Raw genomic sequence first — 25,388 nt, 5'->3', positions numbered from 1 at the left:
TAAAAATATGTTTAATGATACACCACTATTGTCATTTCATTTACAAGATGAGGAATTGTCCAAATTTGTCAATGAACCCAATTACAGACTTACAGGGGAGTAGACTCACTAAATCCCCATTGCTTCAATGGCCTACTCTTCTGTAATATACTGTACCATGCTAAGGAACAGGATTTCGGCCAGTCTTTTGCTCTTAAGGGTGAACTGCTTCTAGATGCAGAATCAGAATCCCATCTAGTGAGGCTATGATTACCTTGCAGGTCAAAAGTAATTGAATTAGAGGAGTGCAGAAGAGGACTGAATAGTCCAGAGAAATTTTAGTACCTGCTGAACCAGCAACACCCTTTAATAGCCTTTGACTAGCAGTGTTTGCATGAATAGCCTTATAACGGAAATCTTTGACTGTAGAAGAAAAGTTTTCATTAACCAAAGAAGAAAGGACTGGATTTGCCAAATCAGATTATTTACTTCTGAGACTTTTTCTTTTGAGACCACTGATACAATCTGAGACACTCTTTTATCTGAATAGTTCTCTCATGTTTAGGATAAATGAAACCTGCACTTTATGAATGCTCCTGATGATATCTTATTATAAAGGCAATGAGAATTAGATTGAAATACATATAATGGATAAGGAAAGAATGGGCAGGAAGTTCATTGAGAGACAAACGCTGAATGCGGTAATTTATGTTACTGTAAAAAAAAGTAATGCTTTAGGCAGATGTAAAGTAAGATGAGCTATACTTTGGGCCACTAGAGAGAATGCTTGCAGTTTCAATTTCCCACTGTCATTCCTTCTCCTGGACTTTCTGAGTAGTAATATAATAAAATATTGTCTTTTCCAGCTTTGAAAAATGCCCTCCCTGCAGCATATATAGAAATAGGATATATTTCAATTGCTTGTTTAAGAGTTGTGCTAGAAATTACTTACCCTTATGTGAAGGCCACAAGAAAATAGTTATATGCTGACACTATAGATGGGGAATGCAATGCTTAAAAGTATTTTATATTTAGCAAATACTCCATGTGCCAACACCTCCTCTTTGAGAGTTTCTGTATCTAGAGTCAGTTACTAGGATCTCCACTGTAACATTTTCCTTAATTCATGTGTCAGCCCTGATACATGAAGTGAGTTCCAAGTAGATTCCATCTACAAGGAACAGGGTAAAGCTCAACCATTCTAATTCATGTTCCTTGTCATACTCTGTGGGTTGGTGGTAGGTGGTGATCACTCACTGATCACTCTGCATGGTATCCCAAATTTGGAATATCATTCTGAGGAGGAGGATTGACATTGACCTTGTTCTCTCTTAAACACTAGATTAAAATGCCTTGTTACTTTTTGCCCATAATTTTCAAATGCAAATATTGTGTATGTCTGGTGTTTTACATTGCTTATTTGATTTTTGTAAGTTTTTAAAAAATAATTTGCATGCTATTTATTTGATAATTGTATCACTTTTATATTGTATCTGTTATTTTAAAATATTGCACATATATATACCCCTCTATCTAAAGGGTGGTTTATAAATTTTAAACTTTTAGGGATGCATGTCATGTCTATATAATGACTGACATGACTTGTATAAAAAGCAGAAACAAAGTGAGCTGCTTATATACCACCCCATAGTGCTTAAAGTACTCTCTAGGTCAGGGGTCAGGGAACTTTTTTACTTTTTACCCCCTAAAAAATTTATATATGCCAACATTACCCCCTTGATTTAAAGGGAGGATCTCAGTCACCCACAGCCAGTCGAGCGCCGCCGCTGAAGCCTCATCGCCCCCGTCTGGGCCGTCTCCTCTGCCTGGCGGGGCTGCACTCAGTCCTTGGCCCCGTGGGGGCGTCTCCCTTTCTCTGACAGCAGGCGGCTCCTGGGTGGCCGTCGAAGAGCAGCAGGTGGCTCGCCCGCTGGGGGTGCCCAACCCTATCTGCCACTCCAGCACTGGTTCCTGCAGCTGCTCACCGGGGTGGTCGCATCAGACCTCGGCATCAGGGCTCCCGTGGGCCTCGCCATTGAAGTGCCACGACAGCTGCCGCACAGAGAGCAAGAGGCTTTGCCTGGCCCAGCCAGCCGGGGTGGAGGCGCCGCTGAAGGAAGCCGCGCAGCCAGGCAAGCGCTGCTGCTGGCCAACGGGCTCCTCCGGGAAAGGGGACGGCATCCCGGTGCCAGGAGGCTGAGCCTGCCCCGGTCACTGTCATGGCTGTGCCCGCCCCCCTCTGCCGCAATCCACCCCTCCAGGCCCTGGAAGGAGAGGCTCCTCCTGGCTAGTCACCCCAGCGTTGCCCTCCGCCATGGTTGGCCCCGCCACCGCCACCTCAGCTGCCATATGCCACTGGCCAGGGCCTGTCACCGGCTGCCATCCACCATGGCTCGGTTGCAGCCGAGTCAGAGAAGGGGGTGGGAAGGAGACGATCGGGCAGCCAGGCAGAAGAGAAGGAAGAGGAGGAGGAGGGAAGGGGGGTAGGGTCGCGTCCTCATTACTCCTAGGATTTTCATTTTACCCCATTTGGGGTAATTTGCTCCTGTTCCCTGACCACTGCTCTAGGTGGTCTGCAATTTAATTATACAGGCTACACATTGCCCCCCCAGTGAGCTGGTCATTCATTTTACTGACCTCAAAAGAATGGAAGGCTGAGTCAGCTATGACGCAGAATTCACTGGGATCAAACACTGACCATGAGCAGGGTTTTGACTGTAATATTACAATTAAACCACTGCACCACAAGGCACATTTCAAATTCTGCCCTTCCCCTAAAGCAAGGAGAGTTACGTTTATCTGAATGGTTAATCCTTATCCCACTGTCAGTGTTCCCTTCAAATAAAAGGGTTTCTGTATCTAGAGTCGGTGACTACAATTTTACCACACTTTGATTTTTGTCTACAAATTTTTTCTACAATTGTACCTGACTTTGAACATTGAGAAAAGAGCTTGCATTTCCAAGCAGAGTTACTGTTCCTTAATAGATCTACTTAGCGTTGATATACTTAGGGTAATGTGCAATGTATATGCCACTTTAGTCTCCCACTTATCTTAATTAATTTATTTATTCTTGTCTTATGAAATCTTCAGTTATGAATTTGAGCTGAGTATTTTACATAGCCAGTGGGTCAGTCCTATCTATAAGCTACATCACTGACCAAGAGCATAACTTGATTTATCTTGTATATTTGATTTATGCTTCCTAAACAAAACTCTTTAATGTCTCAACTTCTTATAAATATTTGGCACAAACTATATGATATAATGGCTAATGTGTTAGAGTACAACTAAGACTGGGATAGACCTAGGATCAAATTTCCATACAGCCAAGACTGCATGACTTTGATCTAGTCCCTCCCACTTACTTTTACCTCCCTCACAGGGATTCTAAACATATCTATATTCTCCCTCACTTTTATATCTAATGTTTCTTCTTCGTGGCCTCTGCGAATGCACACAAATGGGTTTTAATGTGCCTGCACAGGACTCCTTTAAATATTCTACAGCTTAAAAAGATGTAATTAGTAGGACATTGCCCCATGGTGCGCATGCTCCGCCGACCTGAAATACCTCAGTTCCATTTAGCCGCTGCTGAAATCGGACTCCTGTAGTGACTCCTAGAGCGATTTTGTGATCTTGCAGTTTTTCTGATCTTTCGGATTGCCGAACATTTTCAATTATTGGATCACAGACTTAATCAGGTTTTTTATTTATGGACATTTTCCTGTGAGTTATCTCTTCTTTTTGTCCCCTATCCCTTCCTGTCCTCTTTTACGGCCTCCTCAGGCCCATACAAATTGCACAATGTGTGCCAATGTCATGAGTTCAGCTGAAGATCTGGCATCTGAGGGGTTAATTTCAGCTGAGGAAAATACTGAGCATTTAGAAGCACAGACAGCTGAATCACCACCAGATTCTCCTCCCCAGTAGCCAGAGTGAGGGATAAGCTTCGGTAAAGAATCATGACACGAAGATACGAAGCTCGTATGAATGCTTTCCACAGGAACATCAGGTCAACCAGTCCTGGGTTTTAACAGGATGGAAGCCTTCTAGGAGTCTGATGGTTGCTGCTCCTATATAATTTGTACCTAGAAGGCTTGGAAATCTGTGGAAGCAACAAGTCCATTCTGTGGCTTGCGTCCACGTCCCTGCTATCTTGAACCTTGCTTATTTGATTATTGGCTCTTGGACTCTGACTTCTGACTACAGTTTGTGTTTTGGCTTTGACAATTTGGCATCTGTTTTGTATCTCCCAGACTTCTGAAGACTTTGGACTGACTTATTGGATTTTCGCCTGCTGTATTCCCTGGGCACGTGACAGCCAATAATAACGTAATTCATTTGTGTAACACATTTGTGTGCATTCACAGAGGCCACGAAGAAGAAAAAGAGGTTACTTGCTTATAATCATAGTTCTTTGAGTGGTCCTTTGTGTATCCACACATCCTGCCCATCCTCTCTGCTGTCTGTCACTTGGTGTCTGGAGCTTGTTGGAGTCAGAGCCTTGAAGTGGTGGACATTCCGGAACTGAGGTATTTTGGGGGGCGGAGCATGCGCGCCACAGGGCGTCCTACTAATTACGTGTTTTTAAGCTCTAGAATATTCTGAGGAGTCCTGCGCAGGCACAGTAAAACCCATTTGTGTGGTTCACAGAGGACCACTCGAAAAACTATGCCTCTGTTTTTTTATGGAGCATATTTAATCTTACTGCAGAGGTAGTCTGGTGTAAGCTAAGAAAATAAATGAAACAACTCTGTGTGCTTTATAAAAAAAACCTGATCACAGTCCATTCTGGTTTTGATTTCACATATCCAACTAAAAGATAAATTCATATGATATTGGTTTGGATTATTATGTATATTTGTGGTTTTATTTCATCTTTTATTTACAAATTTAAGAATACATATGTGTACTTTCACACATACATCTTTGGGATAATCACCAGAAAGGCATTAATGTCATAATAGTTATAGCACAACTAATCTGGATTTGACTGTGGTTTTCCTTAAGAATGTAAAAATAACTTTGCTGACTAAAACAAGATTGTAAAAGTAAAGTGAATGAGGCACTGTAAACTGTCTGGATACAGCTGGATGGGGGGTTTGCTAAGAATTGCTCAGGTAAATAAACCACAAGACTGGATTGTTTATTTCTTCAGATCTAAATGGAGTCAAAGTGAATGGCAAAGTGGCAGTTCATTGTGAGTCAAAGAGGCAAAATCCAGCCTGGTCCATATTTCAAAGCAAGGAGAATGTCATCCTGCACATCTTAGCTTTTAAATGTGCTTCTTGCAAGGACCTTCTGAAAGAGGAAAGATTTACAGGTGTTTTCCCTGCATCTTGGGGATACTGAAGCATCTTCTTGCTAAGAAGTTTCAGGTTTTGATATAAACAAATGTAGTAAGCCATGTTGCGCCCTTTTTTGTTTGTTTCTTTCAGAGGCCCACCTGTGACCCAAACTATTCCTGAGTATGAGGAGCCACATCAAGAGAAATGGTTGAATCTACCCTCAGACTGGGAGAGCAAAAACATGTCCACATTACATGCACATTTAGTGACTGGGTAAGATACAGGTGGCCTTCTACTACTGCACTGTGTGTAGTGACTAACTTGTACCTTGCATGTATTGTGGGAGATTTGCAGGTGAAAGCAGCTTTTGCACAGAGATCCCCCTCCTAGTTGAAGAATTGCAGTGGAGACTAGATTTCAATGTGCATCTTTATCCACATTCAGTAGGTATTCAGGCATGAGGTGAATACACACCGTTTGGTATGTTTATGTGATCAGGCATGAATCTTGGTGTGCATTTCTATTTGTGTTGTATTATGTTACAACCCATTGTGTTATATTACAACTCATGTGTCAGGTTGTGCAAGTTATACAAGTATAGATTAGGGTGTGAGTATAGAACACACACACACAGATGTCAAAAGAATGTCATCGTAGGACATCCATTTGAAGGACGGAAATGGTTTTTTTGGAAATAAATATGTGGCAATTTTTTCTCTCTCTCTCTGAGTAGCTGGGCTATTGCATATGGAATTTTGAATTTTTGCATACAGTCACATTCTCTTTGTGGAAGTAGTCACATTTATATTTATTTTTTCTAGAAGCACTTTATATAATTATTATAAATAGAAAAAAATCCTACAAATCTGCACTACGTTGGCTTGTTTTAGTCTTTTTATTGATGATTTTAATTTTATTGCCTTTTTGGACTGTAAACCGCCCAGAGTAGATTCATCTAGATGGGCGGTATAAAGACAAATAAAGAAATAATAATTTATAACAGGTTCCAATATCCCTTGTACAACAATAGTTATTGTGCCTCATGTTTGGACTGAAAGGCATGTTTATTAGGCAAAACCTACATTATTTATGGACATAGCTGAACTACACTATGACATTCTGTTGTGCAGCTGTGTGTGCATGGTGGGAATAACTTCAGCAGCAGCAAATTGCTGCTGATTAAAGCTTCCTTTGGCAAATTTTTGGGGTGCACATGGCTTGTATGCAGTGCAGTGAAGTTACGTGTACCCCAAAATTGCCAAAGTAAGCCTTTGATCCATGGTGATTGGTCACCGCTGGTGACATCACTCTCACTATGCACATGGAACTGCACAACAGAATTTCAGCCATTGTTTTAGAAACTAAGAGTCAGCTGGTTTTCCAATGCATTGTTTATTAATATAGGAGAACAACTGGTGGTTCATGAAAGACTAAATGATGATAAATTATACATCTGGTTAAATATTAAGTAGGAGCAACACGAATGCTAATGAAATTGTTCATCAAAAAGTTATTATTTCTGCACCTAGGTTGCCATGCAGAAGCAGAAGTATGGTTTCTCTTCTGTGTACCAAGGAAGGTAAGATACATAATGCATCCAACTATGAAGGGTGAAATGAGGTAGATACCTTCAAGGCACCAAACAGGCCCCTTTTATAAAAATGTATATGCTCATTTAACAATCTTTATGAGAACATAAGGGGCAGTGTGGTAGATATCAAATATCCACCTACTTCCTATAGTACAAAACAGTGTCTACAAGACATCAACAAGCAGGGTTTAAAGTAGCCTTCTGTTGTTGCTTTCTTACAACTGTTGCTGAGGGTCTTATTGCTGTGAACCAGATTAGAAGTACAGTGCTAGTAGTAATCATATAATAGGGCTGTCCTGAAATGAATTTTTTGAGGAATGATTTGTTGCATTACCTTCTGAAATTATGAGACTGGAAGTGTACAGGGTAGCATTAGTTCATCATGCCAACCTGATTTCATCTTATTTCAGAAGCTAAGCAAGAGTGGGAGACCACTAGGAAATATAAAGGGTCTCTGGGAAGATCTGGTGAAGAATTCAGAAGAATCTGAAATCCTGGAGTTACTGGGCTAAACAGACCTATGGTCTATCATAGTATAAGGCAGTTCCCGATATTCCTATATTCTTATTTTTATTCATAAATTTAGTCTGCAACCATGTTTTCAATAATTCTATTCTGAATGCAGTTTTTGAGCTGATAAGTGGTTGTCTAGATATCATGAGAACACTGATGATGCTTATTAGCATTGATTGATATGTTTCTTAATAGATTGTGGACGTCGGCCTGCTGCTCGAATGAACAAGAGGGTTCTTGGTGGCAGGACTAGTCGTCCAGGACGGTGGCCATGGCAGTGTTCTCTACAAAGTGAGCCAAGTGGGCATATATGTGGTTGTGTTCTGATTGCAAAGAAATGGGTCCTGACAGTGGCACACTGCTTTGAGGGGTGAGTAGGAGGAGGACATTGATTAAAGTTTGTGAGATACAAATTATATTTAGATAAATGGTTCCCAATATGTAGTGTTAGTCTTCAGATGATACTTGTATTAAACCATGTGAGCTGGAAGACACATTGGCTGAAATCCTGTTGCTCAGTTGTTCAAATGGCACACCTTTCAGACATCAATTACCATAAGCAACTCAGTAGGCAACAGAGTACAGGAGTACAGAGTATACAGTGTCCAAAAAGCACAGTAATCTATGCATCTGGGTAGGTGGGGCTCATTAGCCTTGGAAGGCAGCCCATCTAGGAGAAGGAAAACTCTGATTTCAATCCTCCACTGCCTTGTGGCTATATCAACCAATGGAAAAAGCTTCAGGAATTAACCTTGAGGCAAAATCCGGAGCTGGAGTCGCAGTTCGTGACTGTGTACAGTCATGCTCTGGCATCTCCTGTGACATCTTTGGAACTAGTTGTATTGGCTCTTGCCTTTCCATTGGACTACTTCAGTGATGTGGAGAGGAGGGATGTTCTGCTTCTGTATTATTTTATCCAGGCTTCGTGCTCTGGAGAGGACACTCCAGCTTCGCATATAGCATTGAAACAACACGGGAAGTAGCAATTACCAGTTCTTCAGTATGGAAGGGATTGCCACTCTTGTTTTGGCCTTCTCAGCTACACTAGACACTGTTCCAAGACCTCTATTCAGAGCACATTACCATAGTCTTTCAAGACTGAAGGATGCCTATTAAACAAAGCAACAGATAATGTCTATGCAGATTTTTTAGCAAGATTTCAGCCATTGCAGCTGCCATTGGCATTGTTCTGAAAAATATGTTTTCAATTCCTTTTCTGGTGATACCTATTTGGCTGATGACACTTAGATGCATTAACCACATAAAGCACAGAATCATTTCAAGAATTTCCATGGGCCCTTGACTGATCTCTGTCAGGAGGTGTGGTAGCTTTTTCCTAGAGACCAGCAGCAGATTATACAGAGATTTATTATTATTAATCATGGAATCATAAAATAATTCAGTTGGAAGAGGCCTAGAAGTCCATCAAGTCCAACCCCCTGCCCAATGCAGGATTCCCAATAAAAGCAGATCTCATAGATGGCTGTCCAATTTTCTCTTGAATGCTTCCAGCTTTAAAGCGCTCACCATCTCCCAAGGTAACTGATTCCGTTGTCATACTGCTCTAACAGTTAAGAACCCACCCACCCCCGATATTCAGCCCAAATCTGGCTTCCTGTAGCTTGAGCCCAATATCACATGCCCTGCACTCTGGGATGATCGAGAGCAGATCCTGCCCCTCCTCTTTACGACTACCTTTCAAGTATTTGAAAACTGCTATCATACCCATTTCTTCCAGTCTTTCTTTACAGGGCTTCATTTCTAGTCCCCTGATCCTCTGTTGCCCTCCTCTGAGATTGCTCCAGCTTGTTGCCATTCTTCTTAAGGTGCGGTGTCTAGAACTAGACACAGTACTCTAGATGAGGCCTAACCAGTGCTGAATAGAGGGGAACTAGTACCTCACGGGATTTGGAGACTATACTTCTGTTAATGCATCCTACTTTTTGCAGGTACCTTGTACTGTTGGCTCATATTCAGCTTTTGATCTACAAATCCATTATCCTTCTCACTCACTCACTGAGCCAGGTATCACCTGTCTTGTAACTATGCATTTGGTTTTATTTTTCCCCCCTAGGTGCAGAACTTTGCACTTATCCCTGTTAAATTTCATTCTGTTGTTTTCAGCCCAATGCTCAAGTCTATGAAGAGCTTTTTGAATTTTTTCATCGAAGTCATTGATAAAAATGTTGAAGAGCACCAGTCCCAGGACTAGGCCTTGTGGTACCCCACTTGTTACCTTCTCCCAGCTCAACAAGGAGCCATTGATAAACACTCTCTGAGTCCAATTCTGTAACCAACTGTGTATCCACCTGACAGTTGTTCTAGTTAGCCCATGCCTAGTTAACTTGCTCATCAGAATATCATGGGGTATTTTGTCAAAGGCTTTGCTGAAGTTAAGATATATTATGTCTATAGCACTCCCACCATTTTCCTGGGTGGTTACCCATTCAAAGAATGAGACAAGTCTGGTAGGATTTGTTCTTGACAAATCCATGTTGGCTTCTAATTATTACTGCATTGTTTTCAAGGTGCTTGCCAGAGTTATTGCTTTATAATCTGCTCCAGAATTTCCCCTGGGATTGGTGTCAGGCTGACTGGTCTGTAGTAGTTTCTATTTTTGCCCTTTTTGAAGATTGGGACGTTAGCTCTCCTCCGATCATCTGGTACTTCACTCAGCTTCCATTATTTCAAGAAAATAATAGACAGTGGTTCTGCATTCTCTTCAGACAGTTCCTTTGGTATCCTTGGAGGGAGTTCGTCTGGCCCTAGGAATTTGTACTCATATAAAGTAGTAATATACTCCTTGATTATTTGTTTATCAATCTCAAGCTGCAATCCTATCTCCTCCCTTTGTCATTCCTGTTTTCCTGGAGAAGTATAGACTGTGTTTTGGAAGACTGAGCTTAAGTAGGAATTGAGCACTTCTGCCTTTTCTTTGTCACCATTCTGTTAGCCACTTTCTTAGCCACTTTGTTTATTTACAGAGAAAGGAACTTTATAAAAATGTTAGAATAAAAAGTAGGTAAATGACATACTGACCTAAAGAAGATCAGGGAATAATATGTATCTATTTATTGACGGTATTTATATTATACCTTGCTCCCATGATGGAATTACAAACATAGAACACAAAGGCATTCTTTCATCCAGGCACAGATCACAGCTTACCCTGCTGAATTTCAACAAGATTATTGTACGACAGACTATACCAGGACATTATTAGGTTTTCTCTGTCTACTTTTCTAGGAGAACAGAAGTGCTAAATTAATGTTTTGCAAATATTTTCCTCTGGAAACTCCATTGATAAATTCATAAAAGAGGGGACATTGAGAATGCTTTAAAGAATGCTTTAAAGAAATTAGACATTTCTTCAATGAGTTTCTAAACATGTTTCGTGTTTAGCTCTGTCCAAAAAGGCCTGTACAGCTTAAGGGCTGTAGGCTAATTTCAGGTGTCTTTTGAATGAGCCCAAAAGATGGGAATGGACCACATCTAATAAGGGTTTAAAATTTTCTCCAAGTTTTCTTAAATCCTGCTTAAAACCTTGACAAAATTCTAAACATCTATTAGATGTGTTCTATTTCCAATCTTGGTGGTTCATGTGGGCTTTTCAACATAATAGGGAGAAGGGGAGGGCAGAATATTTCTCTTCTTGAGTTTGCAGATGCAGAAGTGAATTTTCACCCATTTTTGCAGCCTGTTTTGTGGCGAACTTTTTATTTGCTTTTATCCAGTATACTGTTTCAGAGGCTGTGTTGACTCTTCTAGAGCAAGATTTATCCTTTTGTATACTGCAGAATGGTGAGGTTGATGGTCTGGAGACCATTTTTACCCTCTGGTGTACCATCTTAAAAGGCATAAAGAAAAGAAGGGAAGAGTGAAAAACCAATCTCGGGCACCTGTTGTAAGAACTGGAAGTTGAGTCATAGCAACTATACTTCTTTCTTTTTATGTTGAAACATTTCGCTGCTCATCCAAGTGAAACATTTCAACATAATAAGAAAGAAGTACAGTTGCCATGACTCAGTGTCCACATAACTTCACCTGGATGACTGAAAATCTTCATAGATATACTGTTGTAAAAACGTTCTGTTCTTACAACAGTCAATTGGTGCGGACAACATTCAGAATGACTGCAGCTAGGTGAGGGTTGAGGGACAGCTGGTCTGTTTCAGTTTGTCTCTGAATATTAAAAAAATTCAAGATTTATAGATAACCTCTTTTCTTACATTGCTTTGAAAGATGGTATTCATAACATGGTGCCTGTTCTTCTAATATACTTGTTTTTTTCTCTTTTTTTAATTAAACACAAACAAACATACAAAACAAACACAGAACATATATGTGGGGAGAATATATCCATCTGACATATAAACCTGACTACATAAACCATACTGCCCTACTAAGCATCTTTAGGCCACATCCATTTAATATATAATTCTGACTACATAAACCCTAAAGATTAACATACACAAATTGTCTAATATATAAACTTAAACCTGTATTGATCTTATATTCAAGCCATTCTTAATTGCATAGAACTATAGTTCATAAGTTACTTAGTATCTTCATGTTTCTAACTCATCAAGAATACCTTTTAAACAATTTCTTCTTCTTCTAATGTACTGTTAACTTGCTAGTGTTAGAAAACATTGTTAGAAAAGAGCATTATGACTTTTTATTGGCCCAAGGATGTGTATTTTCAGTTTTGTTCTGATGATGGAAAAACACAATGTGGCATAGATTAGGATATTTATGAGAACAGAAATACCTTTATGTTTTGAATTGCTATTCTTTGAGTGCTACTTTGTCAATTAAGAACATACTGTATAGCCTTTAAAGTTATTTAAAACACATGAACTGTTTACTACTAGCCACACAATCTAATAACGGGGTTTTCTCATTATTTCCTGAATCTCAGATTCCATGGATTAGATCCCTGAAGGAAGGGCAGGATATAAATGTCTTAAGTAAAATATGCTCCAGTATTACTTAACAATATCTAAAGTAGTACATCACGTAAGGTGTTAGGTAATGCTAAAGCATATTATTTTACGCACACATTGGACTGGATCCAAACTAAATTATGCTTAAATTCTAAGGAAGTCTATGTAGCGTAAGATCATTGTGACTAGGTTTTCACCTCAATGCAGACCAACAGGTATTTCCAGACAGAGGGTATGCAATGTGGTGAATGCTACCAACTGGAGTATTTCATGCAGAGATTCAATTTTTTTCTTTTTCTCAGCTTTTATATGGAAACTAAAAATGCAAAACAAGCAATAAGGGAGCATGGGAGAGTGACCAGTTTCATTCTTTTACATTGTATGCAATTTAACATTAAGGCCTTGTCTATCTTATGTGCTGTTGCACTGTTGTTCTGTGTTGCTGACTGGATAATTATTTCTTAATAATTTCTTTTAAAATGTGAAAGAATAGTAATAGCAATAATTACATAAATAATTGCAGGATACAATAATAATTATGTGCCATTAAATTAATTATGATTTATTGTGACACTCCTGGGTTTTTCAGGCATAAAGAATTCACATCTGGCTTACCAGTCTCACATTTTGGTGTTATTACAGTAGAAGGAAACTTAATCCCATCAGCCATACATATGCAATCTCAGCTGCATGTGTGGGGATTTGAACTTCTAGCACCTGGCACCACAGCCAGGAGCTTAACCCACTGATCTATATCAGTTACATTTTGTAGAAGATACTCTAAAAGTATATTCTGTCTGAAAGTGGCCCATTATCATGGTCAGAAAATATTATTTTATATGGTCAAGATGAGAAGTGTACATCACCTTTCTTGCCATCTTTATTAATTTAATTACAGAAAGGTAGTTCAGTTTTAGTGGGACGTGGTGGCGCTGCGGGCTAAACTGCAGAAGCCTGTGCTGCAGGGTCAGAAGACCAAGCAGTTGTAAGATCGAATCCACGCGATGGAGTGAGCACCCATCGCTTGTCCCAGCTTCCGCCAACCTAGCGGTTCGAAAGCATGCAAATGCAAGTAGATAAATAGGGACCACTTCGGTGGGAAGGTAACAGCGTTCTGTGTCTAAGTCACACTGGCCATGTGACCACGGAGATTGTCTTCGGACAAAACACTGGCTCTATGGCTTGGAAACGGGGATGAGCATCACCCCCTAGAGTCGAACACGACTGGACAAAAATTGTCAAGGGGAACCCTTACCTTTACCTAGTTCAGTTTTGCTTTTGGAAAAGCCCAGACTTCATCTTTCTATTGATGCTTTTAGTACTTCATGTGGTCAACATTATAAGGTACATGTGTATATCATTCCATTTAAAGAATCAACGTTCAGAACTAACTGCATATATCTTATCTCTTTCCTGACCACAAGAAGAGAAAATCCTGCAGTATGGAAAGTAGTGTTTGGGATCAACAATCTGGATCACCCTTCAGTCTTTATGCAGACCCGCTCGGTAAAGACAGTTATTCTGCACCCTCGCTATAACCGTGCTGTAGTGGACTATGATATAAGCATTGTGGAACTCAATGAAGACATCAACGAGACAAGCTATGTAAGGCCAGTTTGTCTGCCCAGCAGGGAACAGCTACTTAAGCCAGATACCTATTGCTACATCACCGGTTGGGGACACATGGGCAACAAAAGTAAGATGAATGCTTTCTAGTTTAACAAATCTATTTACCTTTTGCCAACCTCAGTCACTTTTCTGGCTGTAATGGGAATCCACTGGTTCAAAGAATAATGAAATAAAGTTTGCTGGCCATTATTAAATATCATCAAGAAAATAAAAATATCCTCATCCGCTGTTCTTAGTATGTTCATCTGTTACACTTCAGTTCATGTTCAGAACTGAATAATATCTGAGATTTAAAGAAAAGAAATGTGCTTTGAAGAAAACCCCCTTCACCCCTCCCAACTGGATTTCCATAATAATTTAACCACTGTAATTCCCTCCCTATGCACCCTGGCTAAATTTACTTGGCAAACAAAACTGCAGTTGGGTTTGTGGGTAATTTATTTATTTAAAATATATTGAGTCTGCCTTTCTTTTTAAAAAGGACCCAGGGCTAATATTAAAAGTTAATATTAAAAAGCCAAAAAATACTCACCCACCTGCACTAAAAATGGTAAACAAAATCAATACCAAAAACAGTTTCAAAGCAACAACACTCCATTAAAAAACCCTTCTCACACAGCTGATCACTAAGGGAAAGCCTGGCTGAAGAGAAAAGTCTTTGTCTGCTTGCAGAAGGACTGCAAAAATGGAGCCAGCCTGGAATCCTGCACGAGGGAGTTCCAGAAGTGCAGTTTCAGAAAAAGGCCCTCTCGCATGTCCTCACCGAACACACCTGTGAAGGCGGTGGGGTTGAGAAAAAGGACTCCCCTGATGATCTTAACACCCAGACAGGCTCATAAAGGCAGATACAGTCCTTCAGATAGCTTGGACCCAAGCCATTTAGGATTTTATGGGTTAAAACCAAGACTTTGAATTGTGCCCAAAAGGAGCTGCTGTAACAGGGGAGTTATGTGATCTCTGCAACCAGCCCCGTGGTCAGATCAGACCTCTCCAGGAATGGGCGCAACAAAAGAATGTGGAAGGTCTGTGGCCGAAATAAACAAGAGTGGTGTCTGTGCCCACCTGTAAAGTACTTATCCTTTTGCTTATGCACATATGTTTTCTTAACCACAGAACAATGTTCATAAGTTCTTGTTGATAATGATCTTAGAACTGCAGGGTGGGAAGGAACCCTATGGATCATGAGCCCATGCTCTTGTCGAGGAGGCACAGTGGAGAATTGAACTCCCTGCCTCTAGCTCCACAGACAGATACCTAAACCACTGAGCTGAAACTGTCACTTTCAGAATGGCTATAACTGCACAACACATTAAGCCAGGGATCTGTGGGAGCTCTGGTTTATTAGTAAAGGGAAATGTGCTTCTTTTTGTAATGAGAATTGCTAAAGAAAACCTCAGAACTTCACACTGTGGTTTGTTGTCTGAACATAGATACTATTGTCACTCCAGTTGTTCCCAACAACCACCAACAAGCAAGACAAAGAGTCCAATTAGATTATCCACTTAGAATATTTTTAGAAAAGGTGCTCCCTCAAGGGATGGAAGATGGTGCTTTGTCAGAGCATATGGCTTTTCTAAACTGTATATCTTGCACATACTGTGTTTTGTTTTTCTAAGTCATTGGGAGGTAAACATGAGCTTAATTTGCAAGTCTGATTGACAAGATGCATATCTCTTAAGAACTCCTTTCATGAGAGAGCAAGTAGGTTAATTGCAGAGAATGTGCATTGCCTTTATATTCAATATTGATTCTATATATCTACTGTATGTTCTTATATTCTAATTCTTCCTCAAGGGATGAAGACATCAAAATGTAAATTGCCTGCATTTAGACAACACAGAAAATAAACTACCGATTTGCTTAGCCATTCTTTCTACAACCGTATGTTTTCTATAGCCAACAAGCCATGGGTCTCCATGTTTACATGGTTTCCTATGTCACTGAGATATTGGCCAGAATCCAATGGCTGATTTATGCTCGCAAAAGTACTATGGTGCTCACAGAAGCATATTGCCATTCATTGACAAGGTGCTTGTTGTATTCCATGACACACATCCAGTCACATGATTAGGAATGCAGTCAGGAATGCAGCCAGCACCTTGTTAATGAGGAGCAACTACAAAATGGGCAATTGGATTCCAGCATTTATGTCAATGTATACAGTATATACTTTGCCACACACTCCACAGACATGTAGCACCTCAGGACTATTCCTTGCTAGCCTGCTTCCAAAACTTTTCTTTGACTAGAAAAGTATCCTCTTATGGCAGGAAGATGTAAGCTGCACCCTGCATTCCAGAAACTGTTACTGAAAAATTTAAAAAGCTTTTTTTAGCTGTTCAGCTATACTGAAGCTTAAGGGAATTGTTACCTTCTCTTCACTTTGTACAACAAAATGATTATGATGACATACTGTATTATGCAACTGCATGCTTTGACAGAAGTTGGATCTTTTCCTTTTGTTTAGTGCCTTTCAAACTTCAGGAAGGAGAAGTTCGTATAATTTCCTTAGAACAATGCCGGACATACTTTGACATGAAGACCATCACAGCCAGGATGTTATGTGCTGGCTATGAGTCTGGCACTGTGGACTCTTGCATGGTAAGTCAGTTCTAGAAATGAAACACAAAGCACAAGGCAGGCAGACATGCAGATTATTTCTCAGAATGATAGCCATTGCTTATCACTGCTCTGCCTACATTAGCACAATAGATGCGGTTAGATCCCATGATGGACATGAAACTAATATGGTGCAGTGCCCATTTTGTTAGGTTTTAAGCCTCAAGCTTAAGCACCTGTCCAATTATGAATCTTTCATTCAGTGACATTGAAAGAATCACTGAAGAAGTGGACATGCCCACAAAACCTCACATTAAAATATAGCAGTTAGTTTTTAGGTGCTATGACATTTTTTCAAGACCCCTTTGTGAGAATCCCTGCATATCAAACCTGTTCTATTTCTTGATTTAGGTTTGGATTTTGCTTTCTGCCTAAGATTCTGAGTTGCTTGCATTGAACATTTTTACTTAAAAAGAGACAGGGAAAAAACAGTGGGATAGATCTTTCCCTGAAATGTTCTGTGAAAGAGTTTGAACTATTTGATACTGCTACCCACTGTTGATGAAGTCTTTTGCTGGGCCAGAAGGGAATTAAACACTCAGCACTTCAGTGATCCTTTGTCCTTTGTGGCTAGCATGAGTTATTTCACTAGTTCATATCTTGTCTCTTACCAAGCCTCATCATTGCATGTTCTCTTGATAGCCTATTGTAATATTACATGGATCTGATTTAAAGATGGTTAAGAAGTGTACCTGTGTCCAGAAGGTGACTTGGGACAATGGTCCTCAACCTTGGGCCTCCAGATGTTCTTGGACTTCAACTCCCAGAAATCCTGGCCAGCAGAGGTGGCGGTGAAGGCTTCTGGGAGTTGTAGTCCAAGAACATCTGGAGGCTCAACACTGGGGACCACTGACTTGGGAGATTAGGCAGTTGGTTCACATGCCACGTATATTATGCTGGCTGCACTTATGGCCTAATTTCTAAGCCAAATTTGAAGATGATCATCCTTAGATGATTGATTCCACCACCAGGAAACCTCATGTGAGGTACAGGCTGATGCCCGTAACTATCAAGAAACACACAGATCAAATTTTAAGTAAAAACATTCTAGAAGAGTCAAAGTTTCTGCAGTTTTTTGAGAGTTAGGTATGACTCCCAAACTGCATTTGAAGATGGAATAGAATTAATTGAAGATGTGTTACCAAGCCAAGTTAATTAAAAAAAACATAAAGGGAGCATAGAAATAGGTGACTGCCTCATAATAACATACAGTAATTGCTACAATCTACCTCACTATGATCATGTGGTGGGTTAACCTGAACACATGTAGTCTTGTCTGGTTTCAGAATAGGACATGGCCTATTTAGTTCTTGGAGGGGAGACTATAGAGACTAGCAGGAGCCCCCAGGTAGGTCTGAGGAAAAAGTTAGCCTGAAATCCTGGAGAACCACTGGCAGCCAGAGTCGACAATATTGGGTTGGATGGACAAAGCTGCGTCCTCTGTTGCTGTGCTGGGTTAGGGTTAGGGAGGGAGAGAGAGAGAGAGAGAGAGGACATGTTTTGTCAGCAGGACAAAACATTTTTAGCACCTGTTGCTTTTTAAAGTTAGTGCTAAAGTTAGCACTTGTTGCTAAAGTTTCTCTAATGCTGGGTTGCTTAGAAAAAAGTTTGCAGAAGCAGACAGAGGAAAAGGTGGCTTTCCTTTCCCCATTTCCCCATGCAAGCTTCTACCCCAGAAAGGCTTTTCAGAAGGAAGAAGGGATGGGAAAGTTACTGGCATGACCTGCTGGGTTTTCTCTGGATCCAGCCTGATCACTGACGCCATTATTGCATCCCTGTATACCATTTGGTTGTGCATTAAATTTTGGAGCCCATTAAGACTGAGCTTCTACGAAAGACTGGATTAATTACTAGACCCTTTTGAAAAACAAAGCAAAACAAAACTCCTGTGAGTAGTGAAGATAGTATAAATATCCTACTGATGCAATGGAAAATATTCTCAAAGAAATTAGATTAATCTCATTACTGTGAGCTTGTGAGAAACATAGTCAGGAGCTCCCTGACAGCTTTGCTCCCCTGGCACTTTCTCTCCTGGACACCTTAAGGCTTTTTTAATCTTCCAAAAACAAGGGTGGGACATATCTTGTTAGATAACTGAAATTTCCAGTGCCTGCAGAACTGGGCTTTGCTTGCAGAGGAGAAAGAAACAGAGAAGTATAGTGAAATTCAAAAATGGCAACTGCAACCTTGGAACATCAGCTTAAGATCTCAGGTTTCACCTCGGGGAATGGTGATTTAATTGTCTCTCTTCCTCTCCGTAAACACCCACAAGGCACTCAGCAACTTTTCCATGCTTTTCAATGCTTATATATTGAAGCATGTAGCTCCAGTCTTGGCAGTGGCACCCAGAAACTTCACGATCTCCATAACAGAAAAGATGCTGATTAAATGTAATGGATACAGTAAGCAAAACATAGTCAGCTGGAGCCAAACTAAGAAGAGTGTTGTGGTTAGAGAAAGAATGCCCATGCAGGTTCTCCAGAACCGATGAGTAAATGCATTTAATGTGTTAAATGTAATGAATTGTTTCTGAGCTCTGGGAGATTGCTTTTTCCTGTTTATATGATCCATTCAAGAACATTTTTCTAGGTCAGAAGCGTTATGTTGTGCAATGACATCTCTGTCCTTACAGGGTGACAGTGGAGGTCCTCTTGTGTGTGAACACCCTGTGGGACGTTGGACATTGTTTGGCTTGACTTCTTGGGGCTCGGTCTGTTTTTCCAAAGTTTTGGGACCTGGAGTTTATAGTAATGTGTCTCACTTTATTGAATGGATTGAAAGACAGATCTACATCCACACGCTTCTGCTCCACTGATTCTTCAGAACTGTGACTGACAAAAGGCAAAATCTAAAAGCACTGGAAGCATTAAGACATTGAAATGAAGAGATCTGGTGAATAGTACATTGTGAATTCCAGAGGATATATAGTAGAACAGTATAAAATAATTTGTAAATACTTTGAATTGGGTAATGGCCAAATATTCTGTAGGCATTTCTAACTTTTTCTTTAGCACTGTTGTGTTACTTTTCACATACATTGAGAACCAAGTGCATAAAGGAAGAATAAACTGGTTTCTCATGTAATATGATATCTGCCAGACACTTAAAGGAGAGATTCTGCAGTATGACTACTGACAGATAAATTTGGCTTCCATTTCTTGCAATGAAGTGTCACTATATTTGCAAACAAAATTGGTGTACCTATTTAAAATAACAATTTTAAAACCCCAACTACTTCTCACCTCCAACATCACTTCATTTGTTCGCTTCCTTCTGTCCATGAATTGATACAGAACTGAGTATCTCCATTGCCATCCAATTAGGCATAGAGAAGGATTGGTAAAAATTCAGCTTTAAGGCAATTACCATCTCTCTCTCTCTCTCTCTCCCTGATGGATATGCAAATATACCCAAATACCAAGAGAAAGTAAATAAATACCAAAAATACCATGGCAACAATACATTATTTGTTTCACCATAAGAGTTGTTAGTAAAAAAACTGATTTTAAATTAAGAATTGTCAATCTAATTCACAACACAGCATGCATGCAGTTTAATAGCTACTACAAGCAGTAACAACACAATAGGTTACAAACAAATCTCTAGTGGATAATTATCTTTGTGCTAGGAAGCAATGTTCCTTAAAATCAAGGACATTAATTTGGATGTCTCCTAATATGCAGGCACAGATACTAGAATTGGGAAGGAAAGAGGGTAGTCTCCTCATTTGAAGAAATGTGGCTTAAATTATTTGCATCATCCTGAACTATCCAGATTCAAAATAGGCAAAACGCCTTTCAAGGAATACTCCAAGTCATTCTCCTCGGAAGGATTTCATTTGCACTCTCTAGGTCTTTCACATGCTATGGTGTAGCATCGAAGGCCAGAATCCAATTGATGTTCTTCTGAACATGGAAACAGTCTTGGAAGGCACGGTGTCAAATTAAGGTTAACTAATGAAATGCTGCATTTCTTCCATAGATGTATGCTGGCAGCAAGCAATGATAATTTAGCTTCTTCTTTTGAATGATTTTTTTTGGGAAAATTTATTATGGATTGAATGGATGGAAAACCCCTAGGTGGAGCATTTATCACAGAAAGCACTGTCTGTGCTCCTTTTTCTAAGTTAATCAGGACATGTTCCCTTTCTTCAAACAGTATGTTGCTGCTCCGTTCTGGGACAGCACACCATCCCCAAAATGGGAAGTCTGACTAAAGAATTAAGAGCTAAGAAGTCACTTCCAGGTAGAAGTACATAGAGTCATAACTGTACAGAAACACAAGCAACATAACAAGAACAATATATTATTTCAATAAAGACCACATTGGCCATTGCAGAGTGCACAGCGGGTAAGACATACTAGAGCCTCCAAATGAAAATAAATACCACAGCTTTTCTCCTTCCAACTGAAGCATAAATACTAAGCACACACTGCAGTTGCCAGTCTGAATTCTGCCTAAGTCATGACCACAGGCCTCACCCTTAGAGATTGTCTTTAGTGAATCCTTGGAAGCATCGATTCTTATCTAATAAGTCTTGCCAAACAAGTGGCACACTTTGTTTGATAATTTTGTTTCATACCTTTCACTCACTCACCTCCAGTCATACATGGATACTCTTTTCTTTCTGCCTTGTGTGTGGTTGTCCCACTGCCTGTCTGTCTTCTTGGCCTTTTGTTTTGTTAGCTCCGTGTGTTCCCTGTCAATCTGTTTAGGCAGCTATGTGTTGAGAGAAAATAGATTTACATAACTTTGTAGATGTATTTTTATACTGCTTTTTTCTAGAGATGCTTATGCAAATATTATGTTGGCCTTTAAAGAACCAGATGTCATGTTTCTGATGCAGTTGTGTTTTCTCTGTATGTGTGGTCATAGGTAGACAATCCGTTGTACACCCAATTGTTATGACGGGAATTCCTTTTTGATGCTATGAATCACATTCTTGCACTCTTCGACTGCTACAAGCAAAGCAATGTATGTAATCCACGTGACATCAGCATACTCATTTGTTTTTCTTTCAGGCAATATTAAACAAAACATGCAGGTATTTGTGTTTTCAAAATAAATTCTGTAAACAAAAACATGTTCTGCTCCCTCCCCATGTCAACTGCCTAACAAATCATACTGAACAGGATTTTTGAGTAAGTCTCTCACGGTCAAGGGATGGAATATATTTTTCTTGATTGAGATTCTTTCAGACGGAATGCTGTTTAACAGTATTAATCCGAAGACATTGTCCACCTAGTCTGTTCCTATGCAACAGTACCTGTTTGGTTTAGATTTTTTTTTTTTACAAGAAGGAAAGTGAAATGAGCAATTATGTCGGTGATTATGAAATTCTGTGTTTATGTCTCACATAGAAGCTTCCTCAGTCAACCAATTACTTGTACCCGAGCTCAGATAAAAAGTTACTGGCAACTTGGATCAGTTGGTTTTTGGAGTGCAAAGGAATATCTTGGAGTGATCATTTCAATAATACCATCTGGGAGTCCATTTCTGAGATGTGCTCACTTCACAAAATGTAACTCAAATCAGTTATTTAATGGTCACTAGGTGGCGCTATTGCACAGTGCACATGTGTTTTAAAGATAGATCTCCTTAAACTGCAAGAGCACCCCTTATTGAACCTGTCAGAAAGAGGCAGGGCAGGAGTGGTGAGCGGTGCAAACCATGTCCTTCAATACCTTGAGTTGTTCTTGTCAAGAGCCACCTGGCTCCTATATAAAGACAAGTGGCATTTCATTTTGAATGCATGGGGAGCATAAAAAAAATATAAGTATGTTATTCTTTGTTTTGTCTGTCAATTACAGGTACAGTTATGTCAATACTGTCCAGCTGTCTTTTCCTCTACCTTTACAGCAGAATGTAATGTTGTTGTTGGTTTTTTTTAACTGTCATCTATAAATTGGACATTAATCATCGTATTAAACACAAATGCTTCCAGCTTCTTTGTGTTTTTGTTATAATCACATAAAACACCCTTATTTATTAAACTGTATTTATATCTCTTAGAATGAGATTTTTGGTTTACTTGGGGAGGGGGAATCCCTTCTAACCACAACTATTAAACAGGAAAATTAAAGTCTGTCTGTGTTATTGAGGGATAATTCACACAACACTGTCATCATGGCAATTCCTACCCACCAGATATGGCTATTTCTCCAAGAATGTGAGTGTCCTGGGAACAGTCTGGATTACTGACATGGACTACAGGGTCTGTATTCTCTAGAGCGCATCTGAAGCAGGAAATGGCCCTTTGATGTCACTATTTAGCAGAAAACAAAGAAAATATATATCCCTAATATATAGGGATTTTCAGCTCTCAAATCCTCTAGGGGGCTAAATTATGCAGATTTAATTCACTCTGTATTGCTGTCACAGGACACCTTACTCTGAGACTTTCCCAGTGGAATCTCCAGAGACGAGCACTTATTCCTTCAAAATGAGGGAACCCTTGAATATGTCCTGGACTTTGAACTTAATTAAACCCACTGAAGATCCAGAGGAGGGGTTATAGTTTATCTTGGCAGAAGCTGCCATCATTCTTTGAAAACATGCCCCAGAGGAACACTAGGTAGTTATGATTGAACTTTAGCAAGGGTCTTGGATTTAGTTAACCTGAGTTTCTCTTTTAAAAGCCATTCTCCAGACCAGAAAGTGTTTCAAAAGTATTGTTAAAATAAATGAGGAAAAGCAAAGCAAAAATAAAATGGAAAGACAGGTTACCTACCTGTAATTGTAGTTCTTTGAATGGTTCTCTGTGATTCACACTCTGGGTGATTGACAGAGGAGGGTGTCACACCAAGGTATAAGAAAGTACAGCATGCCCAAAACCTGCATTGGACTTCTGGCGAACATCTAGCTGATAGTGATTAATAAATCTGGATGGTTGTGACCATGTGGCAGATGTGCAAATCTCATGGAGGGGGGGACCCCTCGGAGGAAAGCTGTGGATGCTGTCAATGCCCTGGTAGAGTGTGCGTGAAGGAGCTGTGGCACTGGAAGACATGCAAGCTGGTAGGCAAGTTGGATAGCAGAGGCAACCCACTGGGATATATGCTGAGAGCTGACTTGGAGGCCTTTTGAGGCTGGTAGCTGACAAAAAGTCTAGACAAATAGAAAGCTAGAGCCCGTCTATCATCCAAGGTGTGAAGGATGTGTTCTTGAGGAGTAAATGGAGATGGGAAGAAGGGTGGAAGAACCAATGGTTGAAAGAGGTAGAACTGGGGAGACAACCTTGGGAAGGAATGAAATGCTTACAAAAAGCTGGACCTTGTCAGGGTGGAACTGGAGATATGGGGTGTCAGATTGTAAGGCTACAAGCTCACTGGTATGTCATGCAAAAGTGATTGCCATGAGGAATGCAGTCTTAAAGGTTAGGAGATGGAGGCCTGTTCATGGGAGGGGCTCAAAAAGAGCCCTTGTAAGGTGTCGAAGGACTACTGTCAATGACCACTGAGACGGAGGAGATAGTGTATCAGGATATATGAGAATTAACCCTTTAAGGAAATGCTTGAGAGTAGGATCTCTGAAGAATTTAGAGGCTAGAGAGATTGGTGGCTGGGTGGGCAATAATGGCAGAGAGATGTACTTTGAGCAATGAGAGAGAAAGGCCTGTGCACTTAAAGTGTAGAAGAAAATGTAGAACAGTGCAGACGGAAGGCTTAATTGGCAACCATGCTGTTGAGGAAGTGAAGGATTGGAATTTTATTCCCATTTATACACGTAGGCTCTCCTGGTTGAGGATTGCTTTGCATGATGAATAACATTCATGAAGGAGGCAGAATCCTCCATGCTGTGAGATGAAGCGCTGGGAGATCTGGGTGGAGGATCTGAGCCCTGTTTTGGGTGAGAAGATGAGGTAGATGGAGAAGATGGCTGTGACGGCTGCGATGACGTCACCTGCCTATCAATGTTATGCTGGAGCTCAACTGCCTATAGCAGGGCAGGAGGTGGGACTCCAGGAGGTGGAGCTATGTATATAAGGGGGGAGTGAATGATGTGTGAGAAATTAGCTAGAATGGGAAGATAGAGTTTGAGTTAGGGCATGTATGTTAGGAAGTACAGTGGGGTCTTGACTTGAGAACTTAATCCGTATTGGAAGGTGGTTCTCAAGTCAAAAAGTCTGTAAGTCAAGTCTCCATTGACCTACAGTGCATTGAAAACCGATTAATCCCGTAACAGGCCGTTTTTGTTCCATTTTGGTTTTTTTCTGGTCTGTAAGTCAAATCTCAGTCTGCAAGTCAAACCTAAATTTTGCAGCCAGAGAAGTCTGTAACTCAAAAAGTCTGTAAGTCAAGCCGTCTGTAAGTCAAGGGTCCATTGTACTATATTAGATAAGGTCTGAGTGATAGAGTGACTGAAGGGATTCTTTATTTTATTGATTGACATATTCTGTTCTTATATTGATTTACCTTATATTAAGTTGTACCAATAAACAATAATTTTTATTTTTAAAATCCATACCTTTGTCTGAAGAGTCAGATATATGTGTGTGGTTGGTGGCAGCGTGTTAAGAGAAAGAGTGAAGTGGCGTCCCCTCTGTGACGTATGAGGAGGCGGCAACAATAAAAATTGGTGCCAGCGTGTGGGATACGAGGTGTCCAGTTGTCCTTTAAAGCCTTGGCTAGAGTGACCAGAGCAAAAGGACTTCAGTTAGTGTCACCTGGAGTGGAAAGTGTGGGTAACTCTCTAGGATTTGACTCACGGGGAGCATATCTAGTGGAGAGGCACTTAAGCTTCAGAGTGGACAACTGATTTATGAGCTCTGTAAGGTCAATTTTGTGAGGGAGATTAGCCCAAAAGTAGAGGCTGTGGCAA

At 40.2% G+C, this 25,388-nt stretch overlaps 1 protein-coding gene across 3 annotated transcripts in view; it reads left to right on the top strand.

Moving 5' to 3' along the window:
- Positions 1–22,511, top strand: part of CORIN (corin, serine peptidase) — a 177,847-nt gene extending 155,336 nt beyond the window's left edge. For 2 of the 3 annotated variants that reach the window (XM_073001292.2, XM_073001291.2), the window contains exons 17-22: positions 5,421–5,543; positions 6,800–6,849; positions 7,570–7,744; positions 13,745–14,016; positions 16,417–16,550; positions 19,201–22,511. In XM_073001292.2, the coding sequence (XP_072857393.2) occupies positions 5,421–5,543; positions 6,800–6,849; positions 7,570–7,744; positions 13,745–14,016; positions 16,417–16,550; positions 19,201–19,383 (937 nt within the window). In that variant the 3' untranslated portion in view covers positions 19,384–22,511. The remainder of the gene's footprint in view (positions 1–5,420; positions 5,544–6,799; positions 6,850–7,569; positions 7,745–13,744; positions 14,017–16,416; positions 16,551–19,200) is intronic. The other variant, XR_013545826.1, reaches the window with a different exon arrangement.
- Positions 22,512–25,388: the final 2,877 nt, after the last annotated feature.

Source organism: Pogona vitticeps, chromosome 5 (genome assembly GCF_051106095.1).
Source record: "Pogona vitticeps strain Pit_001003342236 chromosome 5, PviZW2.1, whole genome shotgun sequence".
Lineage (NCBI taxonomy): Eukaryota > Metazoa > Chordata > Lepidosauria > Squamata > Agamidae > Pogona > Pogona vitticeps.
This window is presented reverse-complemented; position numbering and strand designations above follow the sequence as displayed.